The sequence below is a fragment of the Nylanderia fulva genome, unplaced genomic scaffold (genome assembly GCF_048542155.1).
Source record: "Nylanderia fulva isolate GAGA-0341 unplaced genomic scaffold, ASM4854215v1 Scaffold18, whole genome shotgun sequence".
Lineage (NCBI taxonomy): Eukaryota > Metazoa > Arthropoda > Insecta > Hymenoptera > Formicidae > Nylanderia > Nylanderia fulva.
Window position 1 is genome coordinate 4,340,777 of NW_028190055.1, and position 21,928 is coordinate 4,362,704.

Here is a 21,928-nt window from a genome sequence, read left to right on the forward strand (position 1 = left end):
CTACCAGAATTCCTTTTAATACAACAAATATCTTGTTTGCACCAACAAACTGATTTGTTGTACAAACAAGATGCTTGTTACATTAAAAGGAATTCTGGTAGATTCTTGTTGCATTAAAAGGAATTCTGGTAGATTCAACTAGTAATTCCGTTTCGTCCATTTTTGAACAGAATTTTTGTTAATCCAACAAAATTTTTTTTCCAGTGTAGGATTAAAATAATGTAGAATTAAAATAATTAAAAATTAATTAATTAAAAAATAATGTAAAAAAACATTCTTTCTTTCTGTCCTTGTGATTATAAACGTCCGAAGCGTTCGCGGACACATGTGTCAATGAATTCGAGCTGCCTTGCGCGCAGTCTAAAGGTTGTTGGTTTTCACTCCACAGGGAGACTCGGCCCCACCATTCCTTTCATTATGGTACCGCGAAACATTCAAGAAGCATTGGTCGGACTACAATCCACCCGTACAGTTGATTCGTGATCATTCAGCAAGAAAGAAGAGTTCACCCGAGAAACCCCTATTGTACTTCTCTTTTTCTATATTATTTGTCCTCTGTTGTCGAAGACAGATGCGACAAACCGAACGTGTCGACGTGTCGCCATGAGAAGATCGCATTATCAGGATCTTCCGACAATTACGGAAATGGAAGTTCAAAGACTGACATAATCTCGTTACATAAATCGCATCGATCGTGATCAATCGAGGTCCAGTTGTCCGAGTGCGGAAACAAGTGAGGCATATCCTGTGACATTCCCTCCTGACAATGTCACGTGCATCCTGACAAAGGATCAATACTTGATTTGTTCGTAGACTTTTCAAATATTCAGTGATATACGTTCGTCTATTTTTTTTTTAACGAAGATCGACACCGGAAGAGGAATTATTTTTTTTTTCAACAATCAATCACGAAGATCCTGCCGTCTGGTTTCGACGACGATGCTGAAGATTCGCGATTAGTGTGATCTCGCGCGAATTTTCTTTCTAAACGTGCGCCCCATCGCTTATACCTGCGAACAATTTACGAGATAAACATGAGGAGTACTATGCGTTTGCTAATTGCCACTTTGCTTATAGTGTCCGCGATCTATGCCGAAGAGAGATCTACAGGTACACCAAACGATAACGCGGAAGAATCGGTTCTCCGAGTACGAAGCTTGCCAACGACGACCGACGTGGTCACGAAGAATTGGACCAGCCTGTCGGAAACGCTGGACGTTTTCAGTGCGCGTAATTTAGTAAGAAATTGGGCCGAAGGAAAATACCCTGTCGGGGAGCAATGCGGCAAAGACATTACGACGTACATCGAGGCTCTGAAGAATGAAGAACTGTGGGCTCTTAAAGGTAAGATTTAAGCTTCATTATTCAATCTGTCTATTTTGGAGCAAAAAATTCTGAATTCTAATTTTAATTTATAAAATTCTATTAATTTTCTCTATTTATATAAATTCAAAAATATATTTTATTTGTTAATAAATTATTTATCTAAAAATGTAAAATTTCGAATCAAAATCCATAAATAATATATGTGTGTTATATAAGTTAGAATATATTTAATAGTTATATTTAAAAGATATTGAAGAATTTTATTATGTAAGGAAATTATATAAATTGTTTCTGCAATAATTTTTTATTATACTAATTTATTAGTCTTGAGTAATTTATTTTAAAAGTAATTAAATTATTAAATAATTTATGATTCTTAAAGTTTTATATTATGAAATGCGAAAAACTTATTTAGATGTAAAATCATCATGTTTATATTTCTTTTCTTCTTCTTATATCTATATTATGAAATTGTTATACACACTGTAAGCAAAAATTTGTTATATCAATAGAAGAAAGTTTAGCCACAACAACCGCAGCATTAATAACAACAGTAAAGTATAAATCATAATTGTTTTCGAAACTTCTTATTATACATTTTTTAAAGATTACTTGTAAAATTTCGACAAAATTTTCATTGCCTGATTTAAAGCGAATTTATTTCGCGAATTTCGGAAATAAAATAATATCGCTTATTAATATATTTCCCTAATCATCTTAATTTTCTAAAATAATATTTTCTTCGTAATTAATAATTAATATAAATTATATTTAATTTCAATAAACTGTGGATTAATTTAAAATGAATAAATTATTAATTTAAATTAATTTATAACATCAAAGTTTTTTTGATGTTTCGAACGAAAGAAGCCTCAACGGGTTACTTGCTAGTGGAATACGATCATAGCTAATGAGCGCCTCGAGAGATAGGAGATATTGATTATATTGAATTATACACTTTCTAGGTCTCTGTTTATGTAATAAGCTTCACCATTTTAAAGATTATTCAAAGTCATTCAAAGTCTTCAATCGTATTTAATCACGTATTCAATCATATTGTCACATAATAACTTTGCAATTTCTGCTTTTATATTCTTTGGTCTCATCTGAAATATAAATACACGGAAGAAAAATAAAGAGCTCGGAGCAAGAACCTTCGTGTGGTTATCCTTTTTATTATAATGATATCTTTTTATCATAATGAAGTTGCTGCATACAGTGAAAACACTTTCTTACTTCTTACAAGGCAAACAACCTGTCCCACGTATAAAATTCTCATTTTATACCTGCAATGACAAGGATGCCCTTCGTGGAACAAATGACTTGCCTTGTATAAAAGTTGTTTTTAACGTGCATTTAATACTTTATTCCAATTAAAAAATTAAAGAAAAGATAATAAGTATACATCATCGATATTCTTTTTTCACGATATTATATATTGACTTTTTACTTCGCATTTTTATTCTGCAATGGCCAAGGAAGAATAAAGATAAAATAGAGGTTGCAAAGTCATTATTATACGACAATATGGCTAAGAAAGGCATAAAGATAAAGTAGAGATTGCAAAGTCATACAATATGATAACATGAGTCATTGTACGGCAACAACGAAAATTCACAATGCGAAGAAAATGCGAAGAAAAAAATTACCATTGAAAAACTTGTGCTTTCGAGCGAATAATTTAAAACAAAGCTACAATTTAAGTTATATAAAGACAACGGTGTTCTAAGAATTATAATTCGATATAAATATCATTTCTGTTTCTTTCGAGGCATTCATTACATAATTGTTTCTCTTTCTTCATGTTGTAAATATGTCTTTTTTAACACACCTACGATATTCCTTTACATAATCAATTACGTTATACTAGGAATAGATATTTGATTCTTGATCTGATTATGTCGTATTCTGCATTTTGTACGGAATAATTTTATACGCGCCACGTATACGTATGTAACTTCCTATCTATGCATTGCAACTTTCTCTCTCATGCAGCTTTCTACATTACATTGCATCGCGAGATAATTGTGCTAAATCATTCGAGTAAGATGTGAGTTATTCAAACGATCCCTTTCAATTGCATCACGATCGTAGAAACAAATTTACATCCGCAAGGATGTGGAGTCATCTATCCTTAGTTTAATGACAGATCGAATCAAGACTTGATTTCTCGAGATCAAAAGCTGTAATTCATTTTTTTTTCTATTTAACATTTTTTTCTATTTACTATTCAATTTTTCTATTAAAAATTTTCATCAATGAGACGTCATTTATTGTCGGACTTTAATCATGAGATATTTTTTAATCAGAGATTCAATAAAAAACACGATGCTTAAATCTTAAACCATTGTATATAGAAAGTTGTCAAGTGACAATTTTTACTTCGTGACTTTTCTCGAGTAAGTATCGATTTTGAATTTGTGAAAAATTCGTTGACATTTTTAAGATTAACTGATAACTCGAAGACACTTTATCGATGTCATCCGGTTCACACTTCGGTCGAAGAAAGAAAGGGTACTCGCGACAAAGTCGACGTTAACAAACCTGTCGGGAACATCCTTACAAACAATTGCTTTTCAGTACCCTCCTTCATTACCCTTCCTGGTTTGTCTGCTTTAGTGATTTCGCGGAAGTTTCACTTTTAGCGACACGACAAAGAGCCGATCAAACGTGCCGGCTTCATAAAAAAAATTACGCCAGGTGAATCCCATCCTTCATTTTTCTTGGTCAATATCAATATCAACTTTTCGCGTATTCTATAAACGCGCATTGAACGTGTGGAAATATAATTATTTTTTTTATAAAATTTTTTCTAAAGATTTTCTGTTTCATTTTTCAAAAAAATTAATCTCCATCCTACAGAGTAATATATTTTACATCCATCTGTAGATTTTTATCCGAAACAGAGCTCAATTGAAAAATACGTAGCAATTTTACGTAAAAAATATCGCGAAAAGAATATCTTTTATATCTTCTTGAAAACATTAAACATTTTATTATCTTAGGTCGCAATTAAAAATTTCAAAATTTTATTAGTTTTATCCTCGTTTGAGAGCATAACGTAACTGAAATGCAACTTTGAAAACATAGTCTGGTTACATATGTGTTTCATTTGATCTAACCAAAGATTATGTATTATTAATTTTTATATAAATTATTTCTTTCTGCAAACATCATATCGTTCAAGAGTACTCGAGAAATATCATAATAAAAGAAAAACCTATATATATTACACAGATAAGTATTACGTATATTTACGATATCGCAATATCGCAATATTATATAAACCATGCTACATATGCTAATGTTTTCCATTACTGAATACATACCTAAAATGCACGTGGTTAATTTCGTTACTTATTTACTCCAAAAAAAACCTGTTTGGATCACGAACAAATACCCTTTCCTTTTCCGTGTTCCAAATTTCTTAACCAGAAGAAACCCGAGAAGGAACTTTCAGGTAAAAGTTTTAAGTGGGCCAGGGTTCACCTTCGCTTTCTTTCACATTTCATTCTCGGGTCTCGGAAATATAAGGAAAGTCATTGAAAAAGTATCGACGCGATTCGGTCAGAAAAAGAAAAAAGACACGAGTCGACTTTTCGCGTCGATTTTTGCGGGCCAATTTTGTCATCTTCGTTCCTCTCATCAAACGATCATTACACACGTGAGACAGCATCCTAATCGCAAAGAAAACAATCTTAATCGGCCACTTTCACCCTCTGCGAACCCGCGATATGCATCATCGTCGCGGAATTCTCGTGGATCTCGTGAATTTTATGCGCGTGCAAAGGTGAAAGGTGCCTCTGTCGCTCGAGGAGAAATATCGTTAGAGGAAAACATTACTGTTATGACAATTTAAAAAGAATCGTTTGTCTCGAATACGCGACGTCGCTCTTTCGACTTTCGGAGGCGTTTCGTTTCTCACGCGATTTATTCCGCCGCTCTCTGCCCTCACAAATTGAAAATATTACTTCCTGATTTCTATACCATTACAAATACAAATTGCAAAAATCCACCGAAAGAAGATCGCCATTGTTAAATTGTAAAATACGCGTAAAATGAAATGCGCGTCTAGCGAAAGCGTAAAAATCACATTTCCTTGAAGAAATAGAAACAGTTTCATAAAAGTGTATATATCATTCTCAACCGGCTTTTTAGAATATTTTCTCCTATATATTTACAAAAATTAAAATTTAATATTTTTACGTCAGAATAATTTGTGCATATTATATTTTTCCTGAAATGTACTGACTTGCGCAATTATTACGGAAAATTATAATTATTCATGTTTCATCATATACTACAATTATTTAATTCTAAAATTAATAGACAATTAAAGTTAAAATAAAAACGCGAAGATAATTATAAGTTATTAAAGTATTTCTTGGAAAGCATTGATCGCAGGATAAAGCACCCTCGGATCCTTATCCAAAAGTTACGTAAATGAATTCCTCCGACATGTGTGTGAATACCCATCAAGATAATACATTAAAATATACATATATAGCATGTATAATTTGTTTTACAATTATTGTATTGTATATATAAAGACAAAAACTTGTTGTGCAGAGATGCTCGGCATTAGAAAGCGGCGAGTCCAAATCGGCATCGCGATTAGTGCAGATTATACTATTCGAGAAGGGAGAATTACGTGGCAGAGCTGGGGATGAAATCGCAAGCTTTCGCTTTCGCGGAAACGTATTTCCATCTCCCGACGATTCATCTAATCGAGTAGGATTACGTTCATTCGATCCACGACGATTCGCGAATTCTCCAACGAATATGAATATTAAATAGCTGCGTTAAATGAGGCAAAAATTGAACATGAACCGAAATACAGATATATATCTTCATCCTATTTAGAAACATTACACTTTCCACTGTAATATATTATTCCCATAAGTTATAATTGAATTTATGTTCGCAAACTTAATTAATTTTATGCAGAGCGCTAAAACAGTGGAAAGAATATGAGGCATATATATCGATATATAATTATGATATATAATACAGATTTCGCAGGTATATTTCATACGCGAAGCCGTATCCTTATGATTATATATAGCGTGTGTTTGATACGCTAATTAAGTAATTTCTACGTTATACAAACTTACGTCATGTATATGGGGTGAGTATTAATAGCGGATCGATAGTGTACGGTGATTGGCAGTAAAATTAGGTAAAATTAGTCGCTACTAGGTAAACGGCATCGTGACAGTATCATTAAGCTATCGACTATCGGTCGCAATTTTCCCATATATCACGGTGATATTACCTCACTTCAATTACTATGATACGTTTTCAACACTTTGTACTGCTTTTCCAGAATTTATCGGAAAATACGAAAAGTTATTTAGAAAGGAAAAGGGAAAAATCAAGTATAATTCTCGGTTTTCGGTAATATTTCGTCGGAATAAATGTCACTTATTTGATCAGGGAAATTCCCAATCGCGTAATCGTAACGCAACACAAATACCGGAATGCCGTAAGTTATTACCGGATTTCGAAGAAATGAAATTAACGTAACTATATGTAATTAAAGTTGATAAATACTATACTTAAATAACCTATTTGCAATAACAAGTGCGACCGATAACTATAATAATATTTCGAATACATTGATATAAAGTGATGTAATTCATTCATGTTTCTCTCAAAGGATAAATTTCGAAAAATAAATTTAAAACAATTTATCAAAATTTCGCTTTGTGAATTTTTCCACGAAGAAAACTTTCGAATTTTTGTGGTGTCCCAATTTTTTTTAAAGTAGTCGATTCCGCAAGTGGTTCCAGATGCTAATGAAAAGAGAGAAACACGATAGAGAAAGTATATGTCGTGTTAACAAGCGACAAAAACTACCAGTAAACTGTCTCTGTTTGTTCATTCCTCAGTCACATTCTCATCTGTAATTTGTTACAATCATCGTTAAACACTTCCGTCTTTGCATTAGTCAGCTAGCGTTGCACATCCGTGACAATTTATTGGAGAGTTAAAAAAAATTACGGCAAATTACAATCTTAAACGATCGTGTCTAAAACTTTTACATCCTCATTTTTAAATGAACATTCAGATGTCGAATAATGTGAAAAGCAATATTTTTGTCATAACAGTAATAACATAGCCCATTAAAGAAATTGCTAAATAATTGCAACTCGATCGCAGCGAGTCGGATGCATACAAATAGCGAGATGCTATTGCATGCATGTCGTCACGGGCAGAATTTTGATTTGATCGAACGTCCACTCGCATTGCCCAATTGCGAATAAACGAAAAGGTCAATCACACTTGGTGCGACTGTTTCACTAGCGGCCTAAATTATAGGTTCACTTTGAAACGTACCAATTTATTTGTCGCAATAACGCGGCTATAAATGACAGCTGCATTAGAAACGGGATGCGTTTCACTTTCATGTATCGGGGTTATTACATTTTCGTGCATGTCGGAAAAAAGAAAGTCACCGCGCCTCTCTTTAGACATACGTCTTACAATTTACGTGTTCGTTTTCCTTCATCAATTCAATATTTCCGTCTTATAAAGAAATATATAATATCACGTCATTTTTTCGCAGCAGTTTGCCCTGTTTTAATTCCTCTAACTTTTTTTCTAATTTGCTAATTGGAAACTTTACTTATTGAATCTGTAACCGTAATTTAGGAAAATTCCGACAATTTTTTTGATCTTAAAAAATTGAAAATTTATTTTTTAATACTATACTATTTTAATATTAATTTATTTTTTAGTCTTTTAATACTATTGAAGAAATATTGATTTTTCGAACGGTTTTGCGTTATATTATATCAGCAGCATTTTTATTCAGATTAGTATTTTAAAATAAAAACTAGTCAACTGTCAACTTTTATAAATGAGAGTTTAAGAAGAAAATATTATTGTTACGTGTCAATGGCCACTATTAAGTCAATAAACTGTCAAGCTAATTTTACTAGACAATCACGTGACAAAGTGATCCACAGCTGTATAAAATTAGTCTCTCGAAATTCCGTAAATGAATTGCGAGATACTTTATTTAAAAACGAAAGCCATTATACATCTAATTAAAGCAACCATAAATTTGTCCTTAGGCAATGTATCTCACATTTAGAAACGTGATACATTCTGATACGAAAGGATGATGAGAGAAGATTAAATTAAGAAGACGGACGAAACTTTATTCGAAAATCCAAATGTCAAAAGTTCAGATTGCCGAACAAGATTATGAATTCCGATCTAGATAGGGGCGCTTTCACCCGAATATCTCTTATAGGAAAGAAATTCGTACGATCTACTTTCATATTGTTAGTCAAGGACGTCTGTACTCTCGCTCGACCTCCGTGAATTTAAGAAAGCCAACCAATGTCAGACGGACATTAATATCGTCAATGCCAGACAGTTAGACGGTAATATTGCAACATTAGCTTCAATCAGTATGCAAACGCGTTTCTCTCTTTCTCTCTTTTTCTCTTCGGATTCACGCTTTCTCCAATTTACGCGCCACGTATACAAATAGATGTGCGTAACAAAATAAGCAGTAAGTGTGCACAATTAAAGAAATGCTTACGCTGATGCAAGAATAAGCTCCGTTATATTTGGAATTAGAAATTTTTATTTCACTCTGCACATTATTGTTAATTGTCCCTAATTATTGTAAATACGGAACAAAAGTAATGCGATGGAGAATTCTCAAAGTTTCTCACCTTGAGAAAAAACGATGTATAAAACAATGTTATCTTTTTGGTAAGATCACTTTCTTTTTTTTTTAGCCTTCAATGTCGTCGAGTTCGACGCATTTCCTGGTTGAACTTTTTCTTTCAAGTACCTACTTGAAATTTCCGCAATAACGACGGTGAATTGCTGTCAAATTATTTTAACGGGTGCGTATGTATGAAACTGTCAAATCAAGATATAATTAAAGCAAATGTCATGTAGCAATTTGCGAATTCCTTAGCCATATTCGGATGGTTAATATTTAGTGTTGAAAACAGCCGATCGAAATTTTGTAATGAAACATTTTGTGTTAATATGATGAATAAACTAGCTACAACATTTCTCGCAAAACCCTATAAAGTCAATTGCTTGCAATTGCTAAATAACTTAATTACACTTCACGCGTCGAATAACCCGTTCTTGTATTTTCAAATTTTCAAAATAAAAAGTGCCATTATTTTCTCAGTTGCAAAATATCACATAGTTTCACATAAAGTTAATGTTCGTGAGCGTGATAAAATTTCGAGAAATAAGAGAATTATGTGAATCAAACACTTTCGGATCATTTATTATATAATACATAACTTTTATTAAATAACACATATCACTAAATTCTTTCCTTTTCTTAAGATATTATCAATTGTTTTTTTTTTTACTGGGGAGAAAGAGGGGGATACAACACACTTTATCTAGATTGATAAGTAATTAAAAATGTAAGATATAAATAAAAATTAAGATTCTTAAAAAATTTACTAAAAATGTAAGAAAATGACATATTCTCAAAATATATTTTTATAATATGAAATATATAGCATTATAAATTTTCGACAGAAAAAATTAATTCTGTGTTGAATTGAGTTAAGTTAATTATTTGCGGTTGCTTCTTCTTTAGAACTACTTTATTACGACAAGATTTTAACCGCAAAGCGCAACTTTTATGCACGTGTGCGAATGGAATATAAAATAGCGCCACTAAGATTCCAAAGTTCAATCAAGATCGAGTTGCATTGACTATTTATGTTTTGTAGCACTGGAACGTGTCGATCGTGAACTTGACTTGAAAATCTTGCAACAGAACTGATTCAAAAGTCATTGTTATTCTAATCCGACTGTGAGCCCGCGCGTGTATCAGTCGTAAATGACCAAACATTGACAATAGTAAATGTCAATGATCGATAAGAAAAGTGTTTCTTTAAAGGAGATATAAAGTTCGAATCTGTTGATTTTTTAAAATTATTTCTTTCTTAAATTTTTTTTATAAATCCAAAGAGAGTCATAATTAATCTTCGTATATACTTTTTCGATAAAATTTTCACAAATGTTTATGAAGTGGAACATTTTTTAATTATGTAGAAAATATATATGTAGAAAATATATATTTAAAATTATAATTACTTACAATGCAGACTAATAAATAATCACAGGAACAGTTTCTATACTTATCCATAATTTTCAAAAAAATTTATTGCACTTTCTATTTTTGCAATATTATTAATTATTTTTGTATATTCCTGTATAATAATAATTATAAAATATTTTTATCTTAAGAGATTATTTTTTTTAATTGCTCCATCTTTAATATTTTATATCTCATCGTTATAGGCGTAATTATAATCATTTGATGTATAATATCTAATATTATACATCTAACACGTGTATTGCGCATTTAATATTATTTCTAACATATTCGTAACATAGTATCATCTCATCGCCATCATCATCTTTATATAGATATATCTAATCAATCTGGAATGCGAATACGGAAATTTTCTCGGGTCTTTTCACATAAATCTTTTGCTTACTTAAACCTGCATTACATACACCTCAAGTAATACAAGTATGACTTCATAGTCATTAATAGTAATTACATAATTCTTATGTTGCTTACCATAATTATCCTGTTCTGTAAACGCGTTGATTTAGTTTTACGATTGGCATATATAATTAACAGACACACGCAATCCTTACACTTCTGGCGAAGTAAGCAGAGTAAAAGACAAATAAGAATTAATGTAACAGAAAGTAGAGTGTTTCTTATAGTCACGCTTCTTAAGTAGCAACGAGCATAACTAAAACATTAATAAAAATGCTGCCTTATGTTGCTTACTATAATTATCCTGTTCTGTAAACGCGTTGATTTAGTTTTACGATTGGCATATATAATTAACAGACACACGCAATCTTTACACTTCTGGCGAAGTAAGCATATTAAAAGACAAATAAGAATTAATGTAACAGAAAGTAGAGTGTTTCTTATAGTCACGCTTCTTAAGTAGCAACGAGCATAACAAAAATATTAATAAAAATGCTGCCTTATGCGCGTTGTTAAATGTTTAAGAAAAAAATCAACATATGGAATCAGGATATCGATTGATTTATGTTCTTGATCTTTACTTGATGTCCTTTAAAATCGATATCCTCGATAGCATTGATAATTTTATTGATTGAAATGAATTATAATAGCCTTGTATGTGAAACCCCAGTGCAATTATGAATACAAAAATGAAAAATCTAACTTGCGTTTGTATAAACTTGAAATTTCAATTATATCGTAATAGGATATTTATAAACATTTTTTTCAATGTTGAAAAATATCGATTAATAGAGCATTCACAAAATTACTCTATTAATATTGTCCGATAAAAAAAATGAATGATTTTGAAAAACCTGAAAGATCGAGTTATATAAAGAGATTATCTAAAATAAAATTATTTGGATTTTCAAAAAAGAGTTGTCAAAGAAATAAAAACAATGCAATAAATTCAAAGACATTAATTTTTAAATTAATATGCCTTTAAATTTATTAATTGCTCTTATTTCTATAACTCTTTTTTAGAGTTCACATTATTTTTTTCGGATAATCTCTTTATACCATTCAATAGGTCTTTCAAAATTAATCGAATGTTTTTTATCGGGCAATATTAATATAGAATAATTTTGTGAGTGCTCTCTATTAATTGATATTTTTAATCTTAAAAAATCTTAAAAAATTATTTGGATTCTAAAAAAGTTATAGAAATAAAATCAATGCAATTAATAAATTCAAAGACATATTGAGACAGATTTTAAAATTAAATTAATAATATTTCTTATTACTTATTATTATTTTTTCTTTTCAAGTTCTTTGTAGCTTCAAAATTTAAAAATAAAAACCTAAGTCAAACCTTTTTGTTGCGAACTAAAACTGGGGCGGAAAATCTTATAAAATTCTTCGATTAAATTCCAAAAAACCGTGACGAAAGACGATGACGTCAACTGCAGCCTTAAGTGCGTAGCCGCAAGTGACATAACGAATCCGCGGTCAAACCGCGATCCATGTAATACAGTTTTGTAAAGTCCTTCGTCATACGCTCTGACGTGATTAGATAATATCTTTTACTTCCCGAATAGAAAGTGCATACTTGGTCGGAGGCAAGTCTTTTTCGACGTAAGACTCGCCATCATGACGCCTCCCCGATGACGACGATCTGAGACGCCATCCTTTGGGTTAAATCATTGTTTACGGTACGATAAATGAGGGGATACCACCTCGCTCTCACAAAAAACACGCTTGCGTGCTCTTGTCAAACGCATACGTATGAAAGAGTTACGCAATTTGGTTATTTAATCAGGTAGAAATCATCATGTATTGACATTTAAGCGAAGTTTATTAATTTTATGTTAGATAATAGCCAACATTGTTAGTTAATCTGTGAACTGATTTATACCAGATGAAGGCAAATGGATTATGATAAAATTATACAATCAATTACGAATCAACGTTTTGCTTCAATTAGATAGAAAAATATGTGTAGAGTTTCTATAAATTTATTTATAAACAGAGTTAAGTTGTGTTGAAATTGGCAAAAACTAGATAATATTAGACAAAAATAAGAAAATTAATATGTAATTATGATTTAATTATGGGAAGTATATAAAAATTTCTGAGACTGATTCCATATGATTCATAAAAATCAATCATTTCAATCTCACGCAATCATAGAAAATAAGAAAATATACTTTTTAAGCATATTTTTTTCTGATTATGAGACTAATGTAAATTAGTCAATAGAACGTGAAATTTTCAGCGTTGAATAAAATAGAATATCGATAAATAGCTTCGAATCTAAGATTTTCAACGCATCGTCCCTCAGACTCTCAGGCTCGATACTCGTTTTCACTCTCACGAGTCGCCGACCTACTTTGAATAAGAGTACTTTCGCCGCACTCACCTGACTGACCACTTCCGGCTCGATCGTCACAGCTCCTCGATGAAAGTGTTCTCCAGCGATCGCTTTCGTCACTTACAAGGTGTTCTAGAACTCATGACCTTACTTCTCGCGCCGACGGCTACTTCGGCCATCAAGCGGTTGATTTCTCCTTCCTGAAACATGTTTTGTGTTTCACACACAACTGAATCAAAAATTAAAGCAACATAAATAGCACAATAATAAAATGAAAAAATGGTTACTATATTTTTCTTTCCTGCGATGTAAAAAAAATATCTAGTAATAAATTTTTTAATTATATTTTTTATATCTTTACGAATCATCTATTTACAAATAAATTCGAAATGTATGTATGAATAAATGTAGAAAAGTACGAAGAAAATAATTATTGGCCTTTCGTTTCATCAGTGGACGACGCGTCGGGCAGATTCACCAATGGATTCTTTTGGGGTAACTCGTTCTTTCTCGGATCAGCCACCGAATGCAATTACATCGGTCAAGATTACGGAAAAAATTCTAAAATTGGCACGGAGTCATCAATCGAGGACGTACGAGAATTTAATGCTAAGCCACGAAAACTCATCAACGCGGGTCCCACCGGAAGCAACATGTGGACTCCAACAAATGTCGCAGACATACCACCTTATCGTCTAGGATTTTACATGTTGAGGCTATCTGTAAACGCGTCTCGATATACTACAGTAAGTAGCATCGATATCGTGCAATTTATTAAAATATTATTCGACATTTTTTTATTTTAACTTGTTTTCCTATTTTATGAAAATAAAAAAAATTTATATTACTTAAATACACTTATTTCTACAAAATATTTTATACGAAGAAACATGTCATTCAAGATTAAATGATAAATATATAATATATTAATAATAATATTAAAAATCATTAAATATATAATAAATTGTATACATTATGAAAAAGAATAGTTATGAAAGAAAATATATTTGCTTTAAAAAATAAAGACACAAAACTTAATGAAAACAAAAACTAATAAAAAAAAGACCAGTGCCATTAATGTTTTTAATCAAAATTGAGAGCATAATGCATAATTTTACAAAAAATAGAGTAAAACATCTTTTTCAATAAATTTTTTTCTAAACTAGTATTTCACTTTTTCCATTGCATTACCTATTTTTCCATATTACATATTTTACGTAAAGCTTAACATAAAGGAAATCTATTATTATTTCTCAAACAATGTTGATTCACATGGGTGTTTGTCTGTCACCAATGTTTACGCTTTCAGTACATTAATTACGCCATTTTCAAATGCAACTATATTAAAGTCAAAATCTTAATGTATAATTTAATGAAGAAATAGAGTGAAATCTTTTCCAGTCAATTCTTTTCCCAAACTAATGCTCATTTTTTCCCATTGTATACTATTTTACGTGAAGCTTAATATAAAAGAAAAATCTATTCTTATTTGTGAGACAATATTGATTCACCTGAGTGTTTATCTGCCACCAATATTTACGCTTTAAGTACATCATTAATTGTGCCATTTTCGAATGCAAATGTACTGAAGTCAAGCTCTTAATGTACAGTTTTACGAAAAAATAGAGTGATGTATCTTTTTCAATCAATTTTTTGCTAAACTAATGCTCTTATTTTTTCCAATTGTATACTGTCTTAAATAAAACTTACTATAAGAAAAATCATATTATTTTTCAGACAAGATTGATTCACCTAGGTGTTTGTTTGCCGTTCTCATGCACCGCCTCCGACGTCGCCGTGATCGGAAAACTTGCCGCGGGCGAATTTGCGGTGAAACACTCGTTAATCGAAAAAGTTAGAGATCAGCACAATTTATACGACATGTACACAGATCCGATCTTCTGGGTATTATCGTAAGTTTGCGAAAAAAAGATACCTGACTAAAGTTAAACTGCAGAACTGGACAAATTGTATTTTGCCAAAAATGAGATAAATATATTACATAATATAATACAAAATAATATTAAAATATTTATTATTTTATAATATTTATTATATTATATTATTTATTTATTCGAAGTAAAATTTTGAAAATTAAAGCCTCTTTACGAATGAGCAATTAAACGCGCGTGAACAACAGATATATTTGATATGTTTTAGCGGAGTCAGCGCAGTTGTTGCGATACTGATGATTCTTGGTACTGGATACGATTATTATCTATTGAAAACAGTAAAGTGCAAGAAAAATGTAATTTACGATTTGGAGAAGCACGGAAAACTTGATCATCTCACCAATGGCAATGGGAAAGTGCTAAACGGTAAAGAACTCAACGTCCACATTTAAGAGTTTTGTGTTTTCATCTCTGTCTATACACATCCCTCTTATTTTTGCAAGATAGCAATCAATACATTAAGATAATGGCGATTATTTTCTGCTCTTTACATGTCGCAGATTCCTCGCACGAATTCTCTCAATTCTGGCATAGATTTTGTCCAAATCGACGTTTGCCTATTAAAAATATGAATGATAAATATGAATATATTTTATCTCAATTTCTCAACATTTGAATGAAATCTCTTTACTTAAAAATCTCAGATTATAAATATTAAAGTTAAAACAGCGAATTAAAACTGAATAAAGAATATGATTATCTATTTGCTTTCTTAATTCGTGTGACAATCTCACAATTTTAAATGCATGACTTTTATATTAATTATCTATTAATATCATAAATTAGTATTTTTATTAAAGAGAAAAAATTTATTCCAATTTCCAAGATGACTTAGTAGTTAGAAGAAGATGCGAAGAATCTGAGACGCCTTGTATAGGAAACTATAAAAAAGCTAAGAGAGACTTACGAAAATAATAACTAAATGACAAAAAGCAAGGCAAAGTTTCAGTATAATAGCATAATAACTGCTTTGCGAAGAAAAACGCTATTTTAGCTCGCTACACTAACTCATCTCGGGATGCTGTAATCACGTAAAATGCAATTGTCTTGGAGGTACATCTCTCTCGCGAGAGATAAAGTACCAGCTAATAAGCACCACGACTATCACTCACAGACTATCAAGACAAGACAAGGACAGTACCAAAAGTAGTGACACTATTTATTATTATATTCCGTAGCTGTACAAGGTAAGGTCTACCTTCCTGTTCCAGTCGCAGACTCTAGCAGCAACGGCGTGCAGCCGATTAATAATAACAACGATCGTGAAAATGACTTGCAACCTTCGGCTACCACGGAAGGGCGACAGCTTAGTATGTTAAATTTTTGTGTCTTATTCATATCGACCTAAAATCATTAAAAATATTATCCTAAAAAATTAACGAACATTAGAATAAATCGCAAAAATCTTCTGTAAATATTTTCAATATCATCAAAATCAGTAGTTAGAGATTTCTTTTTGTGGCTTTTCTCGTATTTTAACATACTTCAATTTACAACATGATTAAATTACAGAAAAAAATTATTTCTGCGTAAAAAATATAAAATATAAAGAGATCAATAATTAAAAGATCAGTCTCTGAGAAAATTAAAAGAATTCATTACTTTTATACAATTTTTATAAATAATTTTGTTTATAACTGGTGAAGCAGTAAACTTTCCTTGACGTTTTGCATCGCTTTTGCAGGTGTTCCGGAGGAACTCTTGCTTTCGTTTTCCGTTCACGCCAACCTGAAGGTAATCTGCGACCGTAATGTGGGTGGAGACACCATCAGCACCGTGCACGGGCTCAGAGCGATATCGATGGCCTGGGTAATCCTTGGACACACGTGCATCATTCTCTTCAAGTACTCGGACAACATGGAGTATCGCAGGGTGGTGGAGAAGAGATTCCTCTTTCAGACCATCACGAACGGAGTCTTCAGCGTCGACACCTTTTTCTTCATGGGCGGTGTGCTCGTGACCTTCCTGTACTTCCGAACCAACGCCAAGGGTGACCTGAAGAGGCTCACGCAGGGCACACGTGGCTTCGTCGCGGGCACCCTGAAGTTCATTGGTCTTGTTATGTACAGATTCAGCAGGCTCACCGCGCCGTACATGTTCGTTTTGGGTGTGGTCGAGATTTCGATGAAGTATTTCCATACAAACTCTGTCTTCGAGCCTCCTACGGCGGATCATTACAATTGTCCAAACTACTGGTGGAGAAATTTGCTTTATATTAACACCTTGTTTCCCGTTGAGCAAATGGTACGTCTTGTTTTACTGACACGTTGCAAAAGACTTCAAAGATTACAATTTAACAGGAATCGATTCCTGTATAAATTATCTAATTCTACAATACTTGGATTACTTCCGAAGATAATTAATGTTTTTTAAGTGACATATATTTTTGTTTTTCATGATAAATTGAATGAATAATTTTTTAATGCTCTTCCTTTTAATTTTTCCTTCAATTATTAATCATCTATTATTTTTTAATTTAATTAAACTCTTTTAATTTGTATATTGATATTTTTTAATTTTTTTTAAGTTTGTGAATATTATTCTTTCTCCCCTCTTTCGCTATCTCCATAGATGAAATTATATAAAATCATATTGTGATATTCCAGTGCATGCTTTGGAGTTGGTACGTAGCAGATGATACGCAGTTCTACATCATAGGTGGTGTCATCCTAGTATTGGCTACGAATCATTTCAAAACCGCAGCTTTCTTATTAGTTACTTTATTAGTGAGCTCGTGGGCAACTACCGGTTATATCGCTTTAGTTAATAATCACATGCCGACCATGGACGACCCGTTGGCCCTCTTCGACAAGATCTATGACAAGCCTTGGACGAGATTAGGTCCTTACCTGATCGGAATGTCCGTCGGCTACTTCCTCTTTAAGACTGATTGTAAAGTGAAAATGTCAAAGGTACGATCAGCCAATACAGAAAGTTTAAGAAATATAAAGAAAATGCTAATTTGAAACATCAAAAGGATCTTTCGGATGTCTCTTTGCAATACTTGTATGATATTAAAGCTTCTTTGATATACAAATAGAAAGTGGAAATAATTCTTGACGTCATTTTCTAGACCACCGTCGTCGTGGGATGGCTCCTGTCTTCCGCGTGTCTCTTGAGCTTGCTTTACGGTCTATATGAAGCGGAACTTGCACCCGTTACAGCCGCTGCGTATTCTTCATTAAGTCACAGTGCGTGGGCACTTGGCTTAGCATGGATCGTGATAGCGTGTAGTACTGGTTACGGGGGTAAGAATAATTTATTTCATAAAAAAGAAAATCATTAAACGATTAAATCGATCGTTGCTATTATTAATCCTTAAACAAAGATTAAATAAAGATTACATTTTCAGGATATGTAAATAAAATATTATCGTGGCCACTTTTGTATCCGTTCAGCAGAGTGACTTATTGCGCTTACTTAGTCCATCCGCTTGTGATTCGTCTGACCGCTATGAATTTAGATTCACCGTTTCATTTAGGGAAGGATATAGTGGTGAGTTTAAATGTCGAGGAAAGGACGAATAGATACAGAGTATAAAACGCCATTTTTTTCAGGGCATAACATTCCTGGGACAATTAGTGCTATCTTACTTGTTCTCCTTCATCGTATCAGTCACCTTCGAAGCACCGGTGGTCAGTATGCTAAAGATTCTCTCGCCGAAAAAACGAAGGCGTATATAATATAGAGAGACTAAAGCATATATTTAACGCACACACCGCCTCGTACGGTTATTTATACAAATGTATTTACACATATTATGTATGAGTTTTGTAAAGATCTGTGAAACGATGACAAAAAATAATTGTAAACGTTATTACATATACACATTGTATTAACACTTGTTTCATCTTGTTTCAAACTATGTTAAAGTGTGAATTTTTCTGTGTATCGCTAAATGTAAAATAAATTATTTTTCTTTGTATATATATGATAAATATATGTAAATTCTGATATGAGTTTCTCTCATTATGTGAGAAAAAGAATAAATGCATACACACTTTAATAAGTAAAATCGGCTTTGTAATAAATGCAAGAGCTTGATTTTTCAAATCATAATCAATGTTTTTGAAAAATATAAATAGGAATAAATAGGCCGCATATTATAGAAGTTGTTTACATTATGTATTATGTTACAATAATGTATCTATAAAGATATAACATATATTTTTAATATTAACATATATCTTTAATATTAACATATATCTTTAATATTTATCAAGTAATAATGCAAAGATTTGCTCCCTTTCCTCCTCTTTACAAAGCTCCTTCTACCGCGACTTCTGTATTGATATCGACAAAGTACGGGCCTTCATTAACGAATTGCTTGAACTTCTGTATAGTCTCCGCATCGAATACATCTCGCTCCGCCTGAGACAAACGTTTCACAACTTCGTACTTAGCATCCTTGCACTCTTTGAACGATTCGATATTTCTATCTAATAGGAACTCCACCAGGCCCGGATGAGTAGAAATATACTCTTGTCCCCATACTTGAGAGGCGATCACCGCCAAAACCTCCAGACCGGCCTGTCTGATATCAGCAAACGGTTGTCTGCATATCCCTACAATCATACTCAATGGATCATCACATAAGGAATCGAACCACATCTTCGTCAGAGACAAGATTCTGTTGTCCTGTTCGTCTCTCTTGACCTCGAGTATAAGGACGAGATTGTTCAGGCCGCGAATTCGCAAAGCGGTCGGCATCCTCTGCACTATCTCGCCGATCTTCTTCAGAGCACCAGGCATCGCGTCCCCTAGAGCTTGCAATGCGTATTTGCCTTCGACGCTCACAGACACGAATCCCAGGGTGTCCAATGCGGAGCCAAGGATGTTCTGATCCCCGCTATCTATTACCTCGAATAGCGCGGAAATTATCATAGGATATTTGGAGAACAACTCATTGGGCCAATGACGCGCTACATTACCAAAGAACTTCATCAGACCGGGAATCAAAAGATTTGACAAAGGATTTTCATTGGCCTGCGCTATCTTTTGAACCAGCTTACTCAATACTTCCTGCTGCTCCAGGTAGCTGAGACCCTCCTCGAATATCGCCAATTGAGTCAATATTTCCAAGGCGTTTAATTGAAGCAGTATGTCTTCATTCTCCAGTACATTAATTAAACTGTTCAAGAAGCCTGATTGAGCAGATACTTCCAAAGCTTCTCTGGACGTCTTGGCAATGTCCACTATAACTTCGTAAACGCGAAAGCTAATAGTATCATTCTGCAATAATCTAGCAAATGTTCTCAGAAGTTCACCCTTATACAGAATGTGTAAGCCATTTGGATTCCTTCCAACTTTTTTCACTATATTCATCGCACATTCAGCGACTGTTAAATCATTGTCACTAATTCTATTTATTATTGAAATCAGAAGAGTTGTATCTGCGAGCAACTGGAATATCTTTTGTGGATGTGAAGCTGTGCGCATAAATTCATGTAGCACAAGCAACCTTACATTGGCATTTGGATTAGTTATCAAAGTAGATACTTCGACTAAATATCTTTGATAAATTTCCCCAGGTTCTAGCACGCTGAACAGAATAGTCAGAATGTCACATATTTGCTCTATAACTTCTCTGTAATAAAAAATAGTTGTTAAACTTTTTTGTTTTTAGCAATAAATTTTTGAAAGTATTATATCACATATAATTACTTACACAAGCAACATTCTATATTACATCTCATAAGAATAATAGTCATGTGAAGTAATAATTAAAAACTTTAATCTATTTAATCGTACCTACCTTCAGACAATCATTGTTTACATACAAATATTTTAAAACTCTATAAAATGATAGTTTTCAAATATCTTATTCTATTTGCATCATTTGCAAATATATAAATGTTCAAAAGAATAAATTATAATATTCAGAAAATATATCGAATTATCAAATTTTTTTAACGTTTATAATAAAAGATTCTCTCATGTCGTATTCATATTGGCGTGTTAAATTTTAAACGATCAGTTGATACACAGAAAAATCACTTGTCATCGTTACCTGTCACTGGAGGTTAATTGCGAATAAAGCGGTTCGTAATCCAAGCCCCGGGCGATCTGTTCGGCATCTCGGTTGTTCAAACTGCCGAATTTGATCTTGATGTCCGTTAAAACGTCCTTCTTTTCCTCGACATTGTTCAATTCGCACAGACGTAGAATCTTTGCTTGGTACCATTCCGTCATGGTCGGTTCATTGACGATTCTTTTCGCTTTTCTTCAACAACTTTCACTAGCACTGAAAACAACTCTGTCGACTGTCGCGTGAATAAGCGTAATGCGACTCGCTCTCTATTTTAGGTTACGGCCGCCTTCGAGAGAAGTGACGTTTACGCAAATCACCACGCGATACTGAAGCTCTGAATCGCGCGCGAATGAAAATTGGCGAACGCGATAGATCGAGATATCGAACGAGAAGTCGAACGAGAAATTGAACGACAACGTTCAAATCATTATTTATATTATAAAATATAAACTAAACATATTGCTCGTTAATTTACTAATTAAGATGTGAAGATAATAAATAAATAAATAGATACTAACAATATTTGAAAAAAATAAATACAGATTGTCAATTTTTTTCCTGTAGTCCTACAAATCAGCGATAAATTAATTTATGTAAAAAGATAAAAAATACATAATTAATCAAATAAAATATTTGCAGCCACGAATAGTATATTTATTAAATAAACTTTCAAGAAAATGTATAATAAGAAATATATATATGTATATAATTGAAATGCTGATAAAATTGTTGAATAGAAAACAAAAAATTGCAAT

General features: G+C 32.5%; 2 protein-coding genes across 3 annotated transcripts; one reads left to right on the forward strand and one right to left on the reverse strand.

Annotated features, from left to right (window-relative positions):
* The first annotated feature begins 374 nt into the window (after nucleotides 1-374).
* On the forward strand, nucleotides 375-19,090 carry LOC114935618 (O-acyltransferase like protein). 2 transcript variants are annotated; one of them, XM_029308493.2, is made up of 10 exons: nucleotides 375-1,344; nucleotides 13,644-13,936; nucleotides 14,928-15,103; nucleotides 15,351-15,508; nucleotides 16,321-16,452; nucleotides 16,827-17,386; nucleotides 17,749-18,054; nucleotides 18,216-18,390; nucleotides 18,495-18,637; nucleotides 18,700-19,090. In XM_029308493.2, the coding sequence occupies exons 1-10, from the start codon at nucleotides 1,035-1,037 to the stop codon at nucleotides 18,823-18,825; spliced, it is 2,379 nt and encodes a 792-aa protein (XP_029164326.2). In that variant the 5' UTR covers nucleotides 375-1,034; the 3' UTR covers nucleotides 18,826-19,090. The 2 variants fall into 2 exon arrangements, with proteins under 2 accessions (XP_029164326.2, XP_085337657.1); XM_085481531.1 differs by having other exon boundaries at nucleotides 16,354-16,452.
* LOC114935619 (26S proteasome non-ATPase regulatory subunit 5) lies at nucleotides 18,823-21,500 on the reverse strand. Its single transcript, XM_029308494.2, has 2 exons — nucleotides 21,153-21,500; nucleotides 18,823-20,729 (listed from the first exon to the last, which is right to left on the reverse strand). Exons 1-2 carry the CDS (start codon nucleotides 21,332-21,334, stop codon nucleotides 19,400-19,402), a joined length of 1,512 nt encoding a protein of 503 aa, XP_029164327.1. The 5' UTR covers nucleotides 21,335-21,500; the 3' UTR covers nucleotides 18,823-19,399.
* Nucleotides 21,501-21,928: the final 428 nt, after the last annotated feature.

Excerpts from the sequence above, each read along its gene's own strand:
- LOC114935618 (XM_029308493.2), top strand. The coding sequence starts at position 1,035 with ATGAGGAGTACTATGCGTTTGCTAATTGCCACTTTGCTTATAGTGTCC. Across the intron at positions 13,937-14,927 it reads ACGCGTCTCGATATACTACA|ACAAGATTGATTCACCTAGG; the intron begins GTAAGTAGCATC and ends ATTATTTTTCAG. Across the intron at positions 18,055-18,215 it reads GTAAAGTGAAAATGTCAAAG|ACCACCGTCGTCGTGGGATG; the intron begins GTACGATCAGCC and ends GTCATTTTCTAG.
- LOC114935619 (XM_029308494.2), bottom strand. The coding sequence starts at position 21,334 with ATGACGGAATGGTACCAAGCAAAGATTCTACGTCTGTGCGAATTGAAC. Across the intron at positions 20,730-21,152 it reads CAATTAACCTCCAGTGACAG|AGAAGTTATAGAGCAAATAT; the intron begins GTAACGATGACA and ends TTTTTATTACAG.